At 41.1% G+C, this 15,886-nt stretch overlaps 1 protein-coding gene across 1 annotated transcript in view; it reads right to left on the reverse strand.

Moving 5' to 3' along the window:
• KDM1B (lysine (K)-specific demethylase 1B) overlaps positions 1-15,886 on the reverse strand; it is a 64,800-nt gene that overhangs the window by 28,353 nt on the left and 20,561 nt on the right. The window contains exons 8-11 of the mRNA XM_006860792.1: positions 14,909-14,947; positions 6,195-6,371; positions 5,312-5,386; positions 2,254-2,391 (exon numbers count right to left, since the gene is read on the reverse strand). Of these exons, the coding sequence (XP_006860854.1) occupies positions 2,254-2,391; positions 5,312-5,386; positions 6,195-6,371; positions 14,909-14,947 (429 nt within the window). The remainder of the gene's footprint in view (positions 1-2,253; positions 2,392-5,311; positions 5,387-6,194; positions 6,372-14,908; positions 14,948-15,886) is intronic.

Consider the following 15,886-nt stretch of genomic DNA (forward strand, 5'->3'; position numbering starts at 1 on the left):
CTTATAATATACATCCCTGCATTATTAAAATATACTGAAAAATCATTCACCTGCTGCCCGCCCCCAATAAAGGAAAAGAACACTGGGCCTAGAGATCCACAGACCTCAAAAGGATAACAGACCCAGGGTGGCGTACACAGTTCAGTTCTTGATTACTAACCAAAAGCTCGGTGACTCAAACCTACCCCAGCGATGCCTTGGAAGAAAGCCCTGAGAATCTGCTTCTAGACCTTGAAAACCCTATGGAAGCAGGGTTGTACTCTGCGTACAAGGTGTCTGCCAGGAATTGGAATTCAGATGACAACAAACGGTTATTTATACACACAGGTCTTTTCACATGTGCCCTTAAAAGTAAGCTTCTCTGGAAATTTTTAACATTTAATTTTTAAAAGCACCAGTGTCATGAAAGATTTGTGGTCTTTCATCTGAGGGTCCCCGAGAAAATGGTAAGCTCCCCTCTGCCTCTAACTCAGAATAGTCTGGAAAACTCATCCATCCTCAAGGAATGCTCATGAAGACTCCTCCTGTTGCTTCATCCAGTCTCTTGGATGAAGAACGTTACTGACAATCAAGCTGAGATTAGAATGAGACTGTGATGGAACAATCCGAACACCATTCTCCCCATACCTCCTAAAGGGACATCTTGGAGCTGAGTCTTATCCTTCCTCCACTCAGAGACAACATCCAAGAGAGCATTAAAATGAAAATCCATGCGCTTGTCAATAGTGGGATCAGTTATTCTTCCACCTTCCTGAATTAAGTCACATCTCTCTCCAAATTTATGCATGCTGATGCCAAGCTTCAAAAATAATGAGAATAAAAAGGTGAAGATTTTCCCTGAAAAAAATATTGACAGGTTCTAAGCTGAAATTAGATGAGAGCTCTCATGGAGAAAAGTGTTTAGTAGCTCTCAAAAAGAAAGCTGAATTCGCTTCAAGGGGAATCAGCACAGAGTCTACTTTATATTACGAAAAAGTAAGGGTGACAGCCATATTCTCTGAAAGAGATTCTCGGACAATGTTTATTAAGCCTTCAGACAACTGTGAACTGCCTTCTCCTTGCTTTGAAATGCTGTCTGCTGTCTCCTCCATGAATGAACACACAGACACTCACAGCAGAAGTTGAAATGGAATTTACTATCCGTTTAAGTAGTTAAAAAAAAAACCCTACCAGGTCTGCAAAGAAACTGTAGGGCTGGCAGATAAAGCACAGGATACCAGTTCCACGTGAACTTCTGATAACAGCAGATGAACTTTTTAATACAGGCAGTCCTCAGTTACGAACGAGATTCCTTTCTGATTTTGCTTTATAAGAATTTGTACTAAGTTGGATCAGTTATTATTTGGCCTTACTTTTGTGCAAGAAAAGCTTCCAAGCCTTTTCAATGATTGAAAAACTGCATATTAAGTGAGAGAAGGTGACTGGGATCAAGACTTTGGTTTAAACATTTCAAAGAGAAGGCAATTTACTAACATTAAAGGGTAAGCCCTGGTTTGGTGCCGTAGGATAAACACTGGACTGCTAACTGCAAAGTCGTTCCTCAGAAACTCTATACAGGGTTGCTATGAGTCCAGAAGTCACAGCGCTTCGATGGCACTTAACAACAACAATAACAATGGGCAAATAGGAGCTATCCATAAATTGGATGTTCACAACCCAGGCACTGCCTGTATATGTATATCCCAAAAACTCCATGCAAAATGTTCCATGTAATATTTGGGACATAGTCTACTGAAAAAAATAAAACACCTTGTTGCTTTTATCAGAAGTTTAAATTTAACTGGGCATTCTGTATTTTCATTTGCGCAATCTGGAAACCCTAAAACTGTGAGCTAAGTAAGAGTGCTGCAAAAATAACATGCAAATAAAACTAACGACCTTAGGAAAATAAAGAACTCTTTTAATTTCTCTAGTTCTACCTCCTCAGAAAAGTAGAACCTTAATTGTTCTTATTTAATTTGTAGAGGGGGTGAGGGGGACAAAAAATCATTTTGGTGTAGCTCTACATTATCAGCATATTAATATTACACATAAGAAAATTAAGACCATCTAGTTTTTTTAATCTGAAAAACCTCCTCAGGAAAGTTGAACCATAACTGTTCTTACTTAATGTGTAGGGGGGGTGAGGGGGGCAAGAAATCATCATGGTGTAGCTCTACATTATCAGCATATTAATATTACATATAAGAAAATTGAGATCATCTAATTTTTTTTTTTTTTTAAATCAGAAAAACAAGTCTTAAAGGAACCCACTTGCTCACACATTAGTGCTATTGGGTTGTTAACGCAGCCATTGACGATCTGAGCTCCTCTTCCAACTGCTATGCCTTTAAAAGATTTGTCATCCCATACTCGGCCACCAATTCTGTCTTTGGCTTCTAAGACAGTCACCTAAAAGACAGGAAATCGACTAAGTAAGTTCAAACAGTCCTATTAAGTGCAATACAGGCAGTCCCCAATTTATGGCAGGGGACTTTTCAAAAAAATTTAAGCTTTCGTTATTATTGCTTTTAATCTTCTGCATCTTTATAAATCCTATCTCTGAACATCTGCAAGTGATAACATCAGCAAATTATGTGAGCTGAGCTCCAGTGTGTCACTGCAGGATGAGCACTGAACTGCTAACTGCAACATCGGTGGTTCAAACCCACCAGCTTCTCTCGGACACTCCACAGAGAGTTATTATGAGTCGGAACAGAACAGAATCAATGACACTTAACAACAACATGTGCGGTTTGTCATAACTCCAACACATAATCTGGGGACTACCTGCACAATAAAAATACAGAAAAACATTGTTAAATACGTTCCACAGGTCATTAACTTATTACGTTACTAGTGAAAAGACTTCACAGGAGGCTGGTGAGAATAGAAAGCAAACCAGACAGATGTTGAAAATAATCCAGATTCCAGTCACAGTGGTGAGCAGGAGACACTCCTTTTAAACTGTTTCCTCTCAAATCAGATGAAAAAATTCCATGAACTATAGTATACGAAACCTAAGTTGAAAGCTTTTACTAAGTACTATAAGAAACTGGCTAAACAAGTGCTTTCTTTCCCCTATGAAATATCTACTACACATGTAGCAAAACTCTTTTAAGTTTTGCAAACAGAGCTAAACTTCTTAAGCGGAGATTTTTTCTTTAAAAAAAAAAAACAACAACCAAACACAAAACCCCCTTTATGGATGATTCCCCATCGGACTACTAGCTCTCTTCGAAATTCATCACTTGGCAGAGGGAGGTAAGGAGAGGCTCTCACAGACTGATGGAATTCTCACCCATAGCCCAGTTATTCAAAGTGCTATACCTCCTTGGTTGTATTCGTGGACAATATAAATCCTCCTCACTGCAAGGAGCCCCTAAGTGTGCAAACATAAGTGCTCAATACTAATGCAAAAATTGATGGTTCAAGTCCCCAGAGGTGCTTCGGGAAAAGGCCTGAAAGATACAGCCTTGAAAACCCTGTGGATCATTCTACTCTGCATACACGGTCCTCAGGAGGCAGAGTCCACTGGTCAGAAATTGATTTTTCTATTACAGTGCAAGGCCAGTCACGTGGTTCCTGGACTTCAACTTGCTAGGGAAGAGGATCCCAAGTTAATTATTTCTCAGGTAACTCAGAAAAATATGTCTCTCTAACTAGGAGGGAGAGGGTGGTCAGTGGGTGTCTCCCGCGTCACTGGAACAGAGTACAGGAAAGTAATTCGGGTCCTCTGAATGTTGGTCCTCAGATCTAAATGACTTATTGTCTCCAACTAGGAAGGCTAAATACACAGTTCTGCTCTCCCCGTCCAATTTCTCAGACTTCAGCGGAACCAGAAACATCCCTAGATGGCACGAAAAGTTAAGCACTCAGCTGCCAACTGAAAGATTGGTCATTCTAATCTACTCAGATGCACCCTTTATGGGAACAGACAGCCTCACCGTTTTCCTGATGAGTAGCTAATGGATTTGAAACGCCAACCTTGTGGTTAACAGCCCAGTGCTAACCCAAAGTGAAACCTGGAAAGTTGTTCCTCTCTATTAGCATAGCTCATCTTTCAAGCTTCTGTTGTCAATATGATTCGACATAGTTTTTAGAAAACGTAAAATACTCAAGGCAGACATTTCTTCCTTTCCTATTAAGCTAAACTATTGTTTGGTGTTAAGATGATTTCTGGGGATATTTTTTATTGAGGGTTTAAAGATTCTCTCAAGGTAACAGCTTCAGGGGTTCATCCAACCTCTGTGACTCTAGAAAGTCTGGAGTCTATAAGAATCTGTTCTGCAATTTCCCTTTTGATCTTTGATCCTTAATCAATGCAATTATTCCATCATCATAAACCTAAACTCAGTACACCATAGTAATTTAACTGACAACCAAAGTTTTTAAAAAGGAGAAGTATGTTAGACCTACCAAATCACAGAAATTTTGGATGTTTAAGTAAATTTACTGAAACAGATACATTAAGCTACACAACTGGGGAGGGGGTCACAGCCTATATTTGGGCAAATTTTCAACAACTGAAATCAAACATACTAAAAAGAGAAAAAAGGACAAGTGGGCTACTGTAATGATGTACAGTATTTTAAAAGCCATGCAATTCTGTCTTAATCAATGAATTAGATCATTCAGTCTTGCTTTCCAAAAGCAATAGTTTTTATTTTCTAGAGCAAAACTGAAAGTACATCTTTGATTTACATAAGAAAATGTAAACGAGTATTTGAAAAAAATTGTGTAGGAGACACGGTGACGCTTCAATGCTGTGATTTACAGTCTCTAATTATTACAAAAACAAGGGCTATTTACAGTTTCTCCTTGTGTCAATGTCCCTGGGTGGTGCAGTGACAAGCCCAGCTGTTTAGCTAAAGGTGGGTGGTTCTACTTGTGGGTACCTCAGAATAAAGACCTGGTGATTTCTTTCTGGAAACTCAGCCATTGAAAACCCAGTGGAGCACAGTTTTTCTCTGGTACCCCTGGGGTCGACACCAATATGAGCAGACTCAACAGCAAGTTTTCTATTTGTTTCTTGTGTCAGTAGCAATCTCTGAAGAATATTTGTTCTAACACCCAGTTAGAATCAGTCCTGACCAACTCTTAAGAGTCTAGAACTCTCTCCAAAGCTGTAAAAATTTCTGTCTTCTGCTACATTTCTTCCGCTGTATCAATCCCACATTTTTTATCTTCTTATGATCGATTCTAAGATGGCATGTATTTAGCATTCTTTGCTTAAAAAAAAGTGTTTCCCAAGTCTTAGAAAACACCAACCAAAGGAGCAGTTAACCCTCAACATCTTCCCATGTGTGATCTTACCTTACCAAACTCTTACCTTAATTCCAAAGTTGTGCAGTTGCCTCGCAGCTGCTAAACCTGATGGACCAGCTCCAACAATGACGACGGATTTCTTTTTTTAAAAAGGAACAAAAATCCCAATTAGAGTAATGACTAACAATGTACTGTTTTTACTTGTTCTGTTGTGGCTGCTTCTAAGTGTCAAGTCAGTTTCGACTCACAGCGACCCTGTATAGAGATTCCTAGGAGCAGCTGGTGGGTATGAACCACCGACTTTGCAGTTAGCAGTGGAGTGCTGATCCTACAGTGCTGCCATGCAGTGAGTCCACCTACATTTCTATGATGTCTTAAAGCCCACTGCTGTTGAGCTGAATCCAACTCATCAATCATTAATTCTAGTAACAGCACGCTAGTATAATCCAAAGGAAATCCAAGGGACTCACACACTTTATGTTGAACTACTAACCTAAAGCTTGGTTGTCTGAATCCATCCGGTAGCCAAGAAGGACCTGGCAATCCACTTCTATAAAGATTCCCATTGCTTCATAGCAACTAAACAGGGCAGAGAAGAGAACTGCTCCCATGGGGTTTCCAAGGCCGGGACCTTGTATGGGAAGCAGACATCTTTCTCCTGTGGAGCAGCTGGAGGGCTTAAACTGCTGACCCTTAGGTCTAAGTGCTAAACCACCATGCCACCTGGGCTCCTCTGGTATCATTTCCTTATGAAGATACAGTTAGTTATCTCAAGTGACCCCTTCCTCTTTATCTACAGCCAGAGGAAATGCTTGATACTATCCTCTGAAGAGAAGCACATATTCTATAGAAGTGTTACTTCTAGAACTTTTTATGCCACTGATGTAACTTGTACTAATAGTAACAGAGTAGCACTTTGCAGTGTTGCTAACGCTGCAGTTACTTACATTGTGGTAATCTTTAGGAAGAAGATACTGGTCAGCGCTGACGTTCAAAACTCCTGTGTTGATCAGACCTTTTCTTGTCATAAAATAAAGTATCCTCTCCACTTCCTGAACACACCGAATGCGCACAAGGCCCCGGACAATGATGTGAGGAATACACTTCTGAGGAGTAAGAGCTTCCTGTGTTTGGAGAGGAAAGCAAGCTGTTATTTAAAAAAAAAAGAAAAGAAAAAAAAATAAAACTTGGTTCCTCTCTGTTATTTTACCACACACAGACAAAAACTGACTTGCAAGACAATTCATTTATCAGTCATAAAAACAAACAGGTTAGGTTTACCTGGTGGGGAAAAAAAAGAGAGAGAAGAAAGGGATCCCATAGAGTGTACAGCACAGTTTGTATTTTAGAACACGTGCTTCCCCTCACGCAGTAATGGCTGCTAAAAGGAGTGTGGGTAGGGTAGATAACATCACATTACTGACTCAATAAACCATCCAACCAAAGTCTTAACAGAAATGCAGGCTGTTGCCTGTACTGGCATCTCTGGGTGGTGCAAACAGTTAAATGCTCAGCTAATAACTGAAAGCTGGTGGCACCTCAGAAGACAAGACCTGGCAATCTACTTCTAAAAAAAACCACCAGTGAAAACCCTATGGAGCATGCAGTTGCCATGACAACTGGCTTTTTTGGTTTGTTTTTTTAATGGTGCCCGTATCAGCAGCATGCGTGGCGATTGCCGTGGTGGGTAAGAGATGAGTGAACTGATTTAAGAACCTGTAAGGATTTGGCAAGGTCTGGTTCAATTTAAGACCCCTGAGTAAGGAAGCCCCTGCCTCCAGCGAGGGCCAGGAAGAATGCAAAAGATAACAAGCTCTGAAGTGGCTTCCGAGTAGGTCTCTCCCCCACTTCCTATCTCCAACCCCAACACGATCGGATCAAATATGACCATGATCAAACACAGGAAGACGACTCTCACTTACATACAACCTTGGCCCGGGATTGCTGCTGAAAGTCAATGTGTCTGTGTTTTACAAAATCATGTCCTGGTCTTGGATTCTTTTAAAACAAACATATTCGTGCTTTTCTGCAATAGTGTCAGATACGTCTAAGTAAATACTACCTTACTGAAAATTAAAATAGGTCCATGCTGACAATGAGAAGTTCAAGAAATTTTTTTCTTGTCTTGTGAAATTCTTCCCCTTCATAAGTCAGATTTCAAAGTCAAATACAAAGAGGTAAGAAAAACGAATCCAAGGCTGCTTCAGAAAGGGACGGCTTTATAACTTAAAGGAAATTCTGGCTACAATTTTATTCAGTTCAGTATAACTTTTTGTTGAACACCTACCTCAAGCCTGCTGGGCAAGAAGTGAGTAATTCTACCTTACCCAGCCTACTCACCTGGGTATAACTGTTAAAAACAAAACAACAAAAAAAACATGACTAGCCGTAATTCAGATGAGGTCACCTCATCTCATACTTGAGTCTAATCCAGTGAAATACCAGTGAAACTGGAATATTAGTCCTTTCATCTAGACTACCTTGGCAGTCACGCAATCAACAGTCACTCAAATAACTGCTAAAGAAATGAATAATTATGAAAAACATAGAGTCAAGAGAGCCAAAATCATAAAAACAAGAAATAAAATTAAAACTGGTACATTCGTCCCACTGGTAGCGTAATGGTTATGAGTCAGGCTGCCAACATCTTACCATGTCATGGCATCTTACTATTGTTTTTTTACTGTGGTCTAATTATATACTAAGGAACTCTGGTAGCGTAGTGGGTACGAATCAGGCTGCTAACCTCAGTGTCAGTTCAAAACTACCAGCGGTTCTGTGGCAGAAGTATCAGACTTTCTGTGCCATAAAGATTTACAGCCTCGGAAACCCTGTGCAGGATCACTATGAGTCGGAACTGACTCCACGGTACTTAACAACAACCACCACCACCAGTTTATGCTCATATCTATGAGGGTGGTGTTACGCAATGCTTCAAACATTATTTCAGTCCCAACACAAAGAAAAGCATGCGTCTTGGTTACTTCAAGATACCAAGATGAATAAGACACTATCCTTGCCCTCAATGAGCTTATAATCCAATATTAAAAAAACAATAAATAAACAAGATTTCCACACTGGCATTGCCATTGCAGTTCTATGGACCAAACTGCACTGTATACTCACTTACAGTATCAGTTGTTCAGATGATGTATCTTTAATGTGGTTCTCAGCAATTGTGCTCCCATCTGACAATGTCTGGTTGCCACATATGGGGAGATGGAGGCTACCGGTAGGTAGAGGGTAGAGCAAAGGATGCTACTACACAGAGAATGGTCCAGACACAAATGTCAGTAAGACTGATGTGAAGGAGCCCTTCTCTAGAAGTTCTGTCCACAGGGAAGGTAGCTCCTCTCCTTCAACATGAATCCTGTCTGAACCTTGAGAACATTATGCTGGGTGAAATAAACCAGACACAAGCAGACACACCTTGCGTGATCCCACTTATATAAAACATTGAGAGAAGCAGATGTAGAGAGACAGGAAGCTGTTTAATGATTTTGCTGGAGGAGAGAATGGGGCGCTATTGGTTAATGGATACTAAGTTTCTTTGCTATGAGGAAAAAGTTGGGGAAACAAATAGTGGTGATGTTTGTGCAACATCATGGTTGTGATTCAATGCCAGTGGATCTCACATTTGAAAATGGTTACAACAGCGAATTTTATGTTGTGTTTATTTTAGCACCTGTCAGGGTTGCTATGAGTTGGAACCGACAACTCGATGGGACACAACCACCACCGCCTATCACCCATCTGTCAGTTTGTGGTACTGTGGTGGCTTGCAAGTTGCTATGAGGCTGGAAGCTACACCACTGGTCTTTCTAATACTAACAGAGGCAACCAAGTGGACAGGTTTCAGCAAAGAAGGAAGAAAGGGTGATTTATACCCAAAAAGAAACTAGCCAATAAAAACCCTATGGATTGCAAGTGACTACTGTCTGGTACAGTCCTGGGCGATGAGAGTTGAGCCCCCTCAGTTGAAAGGCATGTGAAATACAGTAGTCACTGCAGTGGACGAAAGTGGACCAGCGATTATGAAGACAGAGCGTGCCGGACCAAGGTTTCATTCTGTGTAGCAAGTTGCAGTGCTTCAGAGACAACTAATATTTACCACAAGTCAGTTAGCTGGCAAGTGACAATGAAAACTACAAAAAATAAATACATATTCTGTCCGGTTAGCTAGCATGCCCCTCACTTACTTTGCAGTGAGTGTACCACAGTGCGAGGATGAGGTTTCTGAGAGCCAGGTACATGGTGGGGTCACGGGAATACTCTGGGAATTCATAGAGCTCATCCAGCTCCATGACGTCTGGCCGCACGCACAGGGCTTTGCCACACTCGTTGGGCTGGTAGAAAGGCTGGAAGTACCGGTTCATGCCTGGTACCAACAGAAGACACAATCAGGTAACTCTGACCAGACCTAGCTTCCCAATCCAGGTGCACTAAAAAGCAAAGCCAGACTCAAAAGGATAGCTGAGACAAATTCAGCAGTGTCTCACAGGAAGATATCTATCTTCCTCTTTTTAGTAAGAGGAGCCCTGGTAAGCATATTGAGCAGCTAACTGCTAGGTCAGCAGTTAAGAGTCCACCAGCTGTTTTGCGGGAGAAAAATAAGGCTTTCTGCCCATCAAGATTTTCAGCCCTGGAAATCCTATACAGGGTCACTTTAAGTTAGAACTGACTCCATGGCATAAAACCACCACCTCTTCAGCAAGACAAAATGTAAATGAATAAAACAATTATTTCCCTTATTGTTTCTTTATACTTTTTAATCTTCATAAATACATGAAAAAATATTTTAAGTATATTTAATTGGCATTTAAAAAACTGTAAAATTAATAGGTTCACAGAAGTAAATAAAAATAAAAAAACAATGATTATCCCAGAATGGTAGGGCTACATTTAGAGGTATAATCTCTTTTAAGTTTGATCCTTATGAATATGAATTAAAGTAGGTTTTTTTAAGACATCTTAGAAAACGTTACAAAAATGCCCTGGTGTGGTGCTGCTATAGGATAAGCACTAGAATGCTAACCGAAAGGTTGGCGGTTCAAACCAAGCAGCCACTCCTTGGAAACTCTGTAAGTCAAAACCAACTTGACAGCACTTAACAATGAACAGCCTGCTTTAAAAACCTGATTGTACTATGAACATTTCCCCATCATTAAATTGCCAGCTGATAACCAGTTGCTGTCAAGTCAATTCTGAATCATGGCAACCCCATGTGTGCAAAGTAGAAAGCAATTAGAGGGTTTTCATGGCTGGGGTCTCTCAGAAGCAGATCACCAGGCCTTTATTCTGAGGTGCACCAAGATAGGTTCAAACCACCAACCTTCTGGTTAGTACTCAAGTACTTAACAGTTTGCGCCATTCAGGGACTGTTAAATACAACTTTTGGGGCCATATTATAATTCTGTTATTCAACAATTCCCCTATTAATTAAGCTTCATCTATTTTTTTCACTATTATAAACAATGCTGCAATGAATTTCTTCCCACACAGAAATCCTGCGACTTGTCTCTGATCATTTATTTTGGAAAAATTCCCAGAAATGGCACTGCTGGGTCACAGTATAGCAATTTGAAGACTTTGGAGGTACACTGTCTAAATTATCCTTTGTAAGCACACACTCCCATCAACAGTCTGCTTTATTACATCTTCATTAACACTGGGAGCCATTACTTCACCCTTTGGTTTCTACCACATCTATATCTTCAGGGAGCCCAGTGTTATTAGCACAAACCATACGTCAAAGCCACAGTGTAAGATCCATCTGCAATACTTAAAATGCACTTGATTGGAGTGCAGGCAACAGAAGAACTAGGGTTCTCATTTCTATGCTAAGGATTCTGGCGTAGAACTTGTAAGATTGCCTTCAAGTGAAGGGTCAACAAGCACGCCTGCCCTGAGGGAAGTTTTTCAGAAGAGTGGATCATTTTTCTGCCATCACCAACTGTGTAAGCAGAAACACACATTCAGAGACATGAAAGAAGGGCTGCTCATAATGGCAGAATTTTCTTCTGCTAACTCAGTGTTTCATGTTAGTCAACCATGCAGCCGATCAGCCTTCCAATAAAAGTGCATCCAACACCATGGGCACAATTCATGGACAAGTGAGACAGGTTATCAGATTATTAAAGAAAAACAAATGATATGATTTGTTCTGTAGTATAATCCTATCTATGAGGAATCCTGGTGTTATGCTTTAGGATAAAGCACTGGACTGCAAGGTTTCAACCACAAGTTTGGCAGTTTAAACCCACCAGTTGTTCCTCTAAAACCCTATATGGGGTCACTATGAGTCGTAACAGACTTGACAGCACTTAATACAATAATGAGTTGCTTTGTATCAGAGATCACAAACATGAAAACAAACAAAATATTTCTATTTTGCTCACTCATACATTTCCCATGAACTACGGGGAAAATAAGGGGACCTAGTAGTGTAGTGGATCTGGTGTTGGGCTGCTAACTGCAAGGTTAGCAGTTCAAACCCAGCAGCACTTTAAGAGAGAACAATGAGGCTCTCTGCTCCCGTGAAGATTTAGTCTCAGAAACCCTAGGGAGCAATTAGCTCTTATTTTATAGGGTGGCTATGAGCTGGAATCTGCTTGATGGCAGTGGACTTGTAAGTTTGCTTGTTTAGGGAGAAAAGAGGTCTCTGGTGGTGTAAAGAGTTGTGTTAGACCACTAGCTGGAAGTGTGGTAGTTAGAATCCACCCCAAGGCCAGGTGATCTGCTTCTGAAAGGCTGCAGCCTTGAAAACCCTAAGGAGTTGCAGTAAGTCGGAATGGGCATGGAGAACCAACAGCAGGAAGGCAGGGAGCACCAGGGAAGCTCTTACCAAGCATGGAGGGCGCTGCCTTTGAGTGGTCCAGCTTCCCAGGGCTGGCTTCACTGGCCGTGCGGTGTGTGCTAGCACAGGAAGGACTCATACCAACACAGTCGGGGTAGTAGGCCGAGAGCAGGGGAGCCGCCACGCTATCTTTCAGCAGAGGAGGTAGGATAAGCATGGAGTACCACCAATGGTTAGAAACTTCCGTCACTCTCTGAAAGAAGGCAGAGCACAAGAAGAGGGACACAGGCCAGCAAGAAATGAACCCACAGGTACAACTAAGGCAGATGGTGACCCTTAACCCTCCTAGTCTACTTTTCCCCACACAGACTTACACACTTATGTACCAGAGCTCACAAACACAGATTTAGAACTATCAATGATTTAAGATACCCAGAAAGAATGTTTACTAGGCACAACTTTCAGGTAATACAGCAACTGCCCACTCACTCCCAAGAAAAAAACTTCCACATCAGACAGGGCCTAAAAGCAGTCTCTGTTAACTACATTGTGAGTTTAGGATTAAGTCTGATATGCGAAGTATCTTTCCATCTGGCAGCCCTTTGTCATTCATCTCTTTCATTTAGGATTAAAAACAGTTGAAATTAAGAACCTTCCTTTCCTTAGAAGTACTCAACCGTTACTGTGTTTTAATAAAACCAAAAACGAAACCAAACCTGTTCCTGTCAAGTCGATTCTGACCCACAGTAACACTACAGGGCAGACTAAAATGGCCTCGTAGGCTTTCCTTGGTTGTAAATCTTTATAGAAGCAGACTGCCATATCGTTCTCCTACTGAGCAGGTGAATTTAAACTGCCCACCTTTCTGTTAGCAGCCAAGCACTTTATTACTGTGCCACCAGGGCTCTTCATTCAAAGGTGACAAACTTCCAGAGGAAAAAGTACACTACCAACCTTCAAAATAAGATGACAAATGTAAATTTGAAACAAAAGACACTATTTTTTGGTCTTAAAATTTGTGACAAAATTCCAGAGGTGGTTTATCATTAGGAGCCATTGTATCAAAGTATCCCCATAATGATGAATTACTACAAAGTCCACATCTGGAGCATCTCTCAGTTTACTGCAGGCCCCAACACCCAGCTCCTTCACACAGTCGTCTACTTGTTCATTTCCTGAAATTCTATGTTTCTGCAAACTGCTCTAGAGACTTGTTTTCAATTTGTGTAGGCAAGACGTTAGGAACCTGGTTAGCACAATGGTCATGCATTTGGTTGCTAACTGAAAAGTTGGCAGTTTGAACCTACCCATGGGAGGAAGACCTGACGACCTGCTCCCTTAAAGATTGTTGTTAAGTGCGGTCGAGTAGATTCCAACCCATAGCGACCCTGTATAGGGTTTCCAAGGAGCAGCTGGTAAGCCTGAACCACCGACAATGCAGTTCAAATGACTTTGCAGTCTGACGTATTAGCCCACAGCACCACACCAGGACTCCCCATAAAGGTTACAGCCTAGAAAACCCTATGGGGCCATCCTGTTGTCACATGGAGTTGACTAGACATTGAAATCTACTTGATACCACCTAACAACTGGCAAGACTAACAGGCAGGAGAGTCTCATTGGTTACCCTTAATACAAACAGAAAGGTTGCAGACATCTATCTAGAACGGGGGTGGGAAACCTTTCTTCTGCCAAGCTATTTGGATATTTACTCTCACTTTATATAAACTTGTTGCTTTGAATAAAAGCTTCTAAATTTTTTGAATTTTGAGTCCCACTTGCAGTTGTCTTGGCAGGGCCAGACCAAATGATTTCATTGGCTTAAATACCCCACAGGTTGAATGTTTTCCATACCTGATCTAGAACCAAAACTTAACAATACTGAATCACTGATACTCAAAATGACAAAATATTCAAAATTCATTTTCCAACTAGACACTGGGCATGTGAGTTTTCCAACTCAGGTAGTCAAGTTTCACGAAGACAAATTAAACGTCACTAGGTGGAACTTGGAAACCCTGTACAGGGTCGCTATGGGTCGGAACCAACTCGACGGCACTTCACAACAACAACAGGTGGGAGAAAGATGAGGCTTTCTGCTCCCGTAAAGATTTACAGCCTAGGAAACCCTGTACAGAATCGCTATGAACCGGAACTGACTTCATGGCACATAACCACCACCACCACCACCACCAGGCTTCCTTATATGGGCAGGGCAAAGACAATGAACATACTCAGGTCAGAATAGCCCTGCAGCTGAATCTTGTCTAAGACCACCCATTGATGGGCCTCCTATTCTCATCAAAGGATTCAAGTAAAGGATTTGTGTAGGCAAGACGTCAGGAACCAGATATTCATCCTCAAGAAACACATGTTAACACGGCTGCTGATCACTATAGTAAGATGAGGCAGCCGCTTCTTTTTAAAATTTTCCTTATAAGGTGAAATAATACAGGAGTCCTGGTGTGGCATTGTAGGTTAATGCACCAGACTGCAAAATCGTGTGAACTGCAAGGTCATCAGTTCGAAACTACTAGCTATTCCGCAGGAAAAAGATGAAGTCTTTCTGTGCCTGTAAAGATTTATAGCCTTGGAAACCCTGTACAGGGTCATTAGGAGTCAGAACTGACTCTATGGCACATAACCACCACCACCAATATAACTTTTATTTATTTTGTTACATCAGAGGGATTGAAAATTTCCCTTAATACAACTACTGCTAGCTTTGTTACATCTCTCATGTTTGATGGAAGTCTTTGATCAGTAACCGCACAGAAAAAGAAACTCAAATTGTCATTGCCATTTATCTACAGTTCTTATCTAAGGTACAATTGATTCCAGTCTAGAACTCGCAGAAATACTCACTAGATCCTCCGGGAGGGTACAATGGTCTGAGGTCTCGGTCTGAAAGAGAAAAGCAATTTGCTGGAAAAAAAAACACACCAAATCTTCAGTCCAGTCAGCGTCCATCAATGTTAGTGTGGCCTTCGGTGTCAATTTACCTTCAGTACGATGCCCTTTGCCATCGGTCAGTTTGGCAAAGATTTGCTGACCGTAAAACTGGTGATCTCTGCTTAACAAATGTCCACTCAATTCACAATAACAAGCTTTTAAAAAAGAATCCGTATGTGAAAAACAAACACACCTTGAAGACCTGCTCAGTACCCTTCACTCAATTCACAATAAAAAGTTCAATTTTTTTTGACTGCTTATAACTAAGCCACATTACATAAATAGGCTGAGTGAAAATGGCCCAAAGTTGGTATCTATTCAAATAGTCTGCAATTTTGGACTGCTCCTTAGCTGAGCTCTCCTTTCAACATTAGAATGTAAGGTCACTGAGTTTAGTTTTCACTTCATAAGTAATCTGGTTGCTAGTTGAATTCAGTTCAGCCAAGCTATTCTGTCTCCTTGCCATGCAAGCTAAGGGTGTCTTCACTGCTCTAACCTCAGTGACCAGTGGCCCAGAAGATCAATTACTACTCACTCACTCCCACACATCAGTTCTTTCCCATCTTTGTCTTGCCTCGCTCTCCATGAGGTCTTCTACTGCCAGGTGAGCTCAAGAAGCAGTCTAAGGTTTAGAACCAGATTGGTCAATTCTAGATCCCCTTATTCCAAGCTTAGAGCGCCTTGGTGGTGCAAACAATTAACACACTTAGCTGCTAACTGAAAAGCTGAAGGTTCAAGTCCACCTAGAGGTGCTTCAAAAAGGTGCCTCAAGAGGTGCCTGGGAATCTACTTCCATTAAGATCATAGTCACTGAAAACCCATTAGTTGGATTTAATTCAAAGGCAAATGGTTTTGGTACCCCAGGCTTTCCAGCCCTCACTCCCAAAGTAT

Source organism: Chrysochloris asiatica, unplaced genomic scaffold (genome assembly GCF_000296735.1).
Source record: "Chrysochloris asiatica unplaced genomic scaffold, ChrAsi1.0 scaffold00040, whole genome shotgun sequence".
In the NCBI taxonomy this organism is placed as follows: Eukaryota; Metazoa; Chordata; class Mammalia; order Afrosoricida; family Chrysochloridae; genus Chrysochloris; species Chrysochloris asiatica.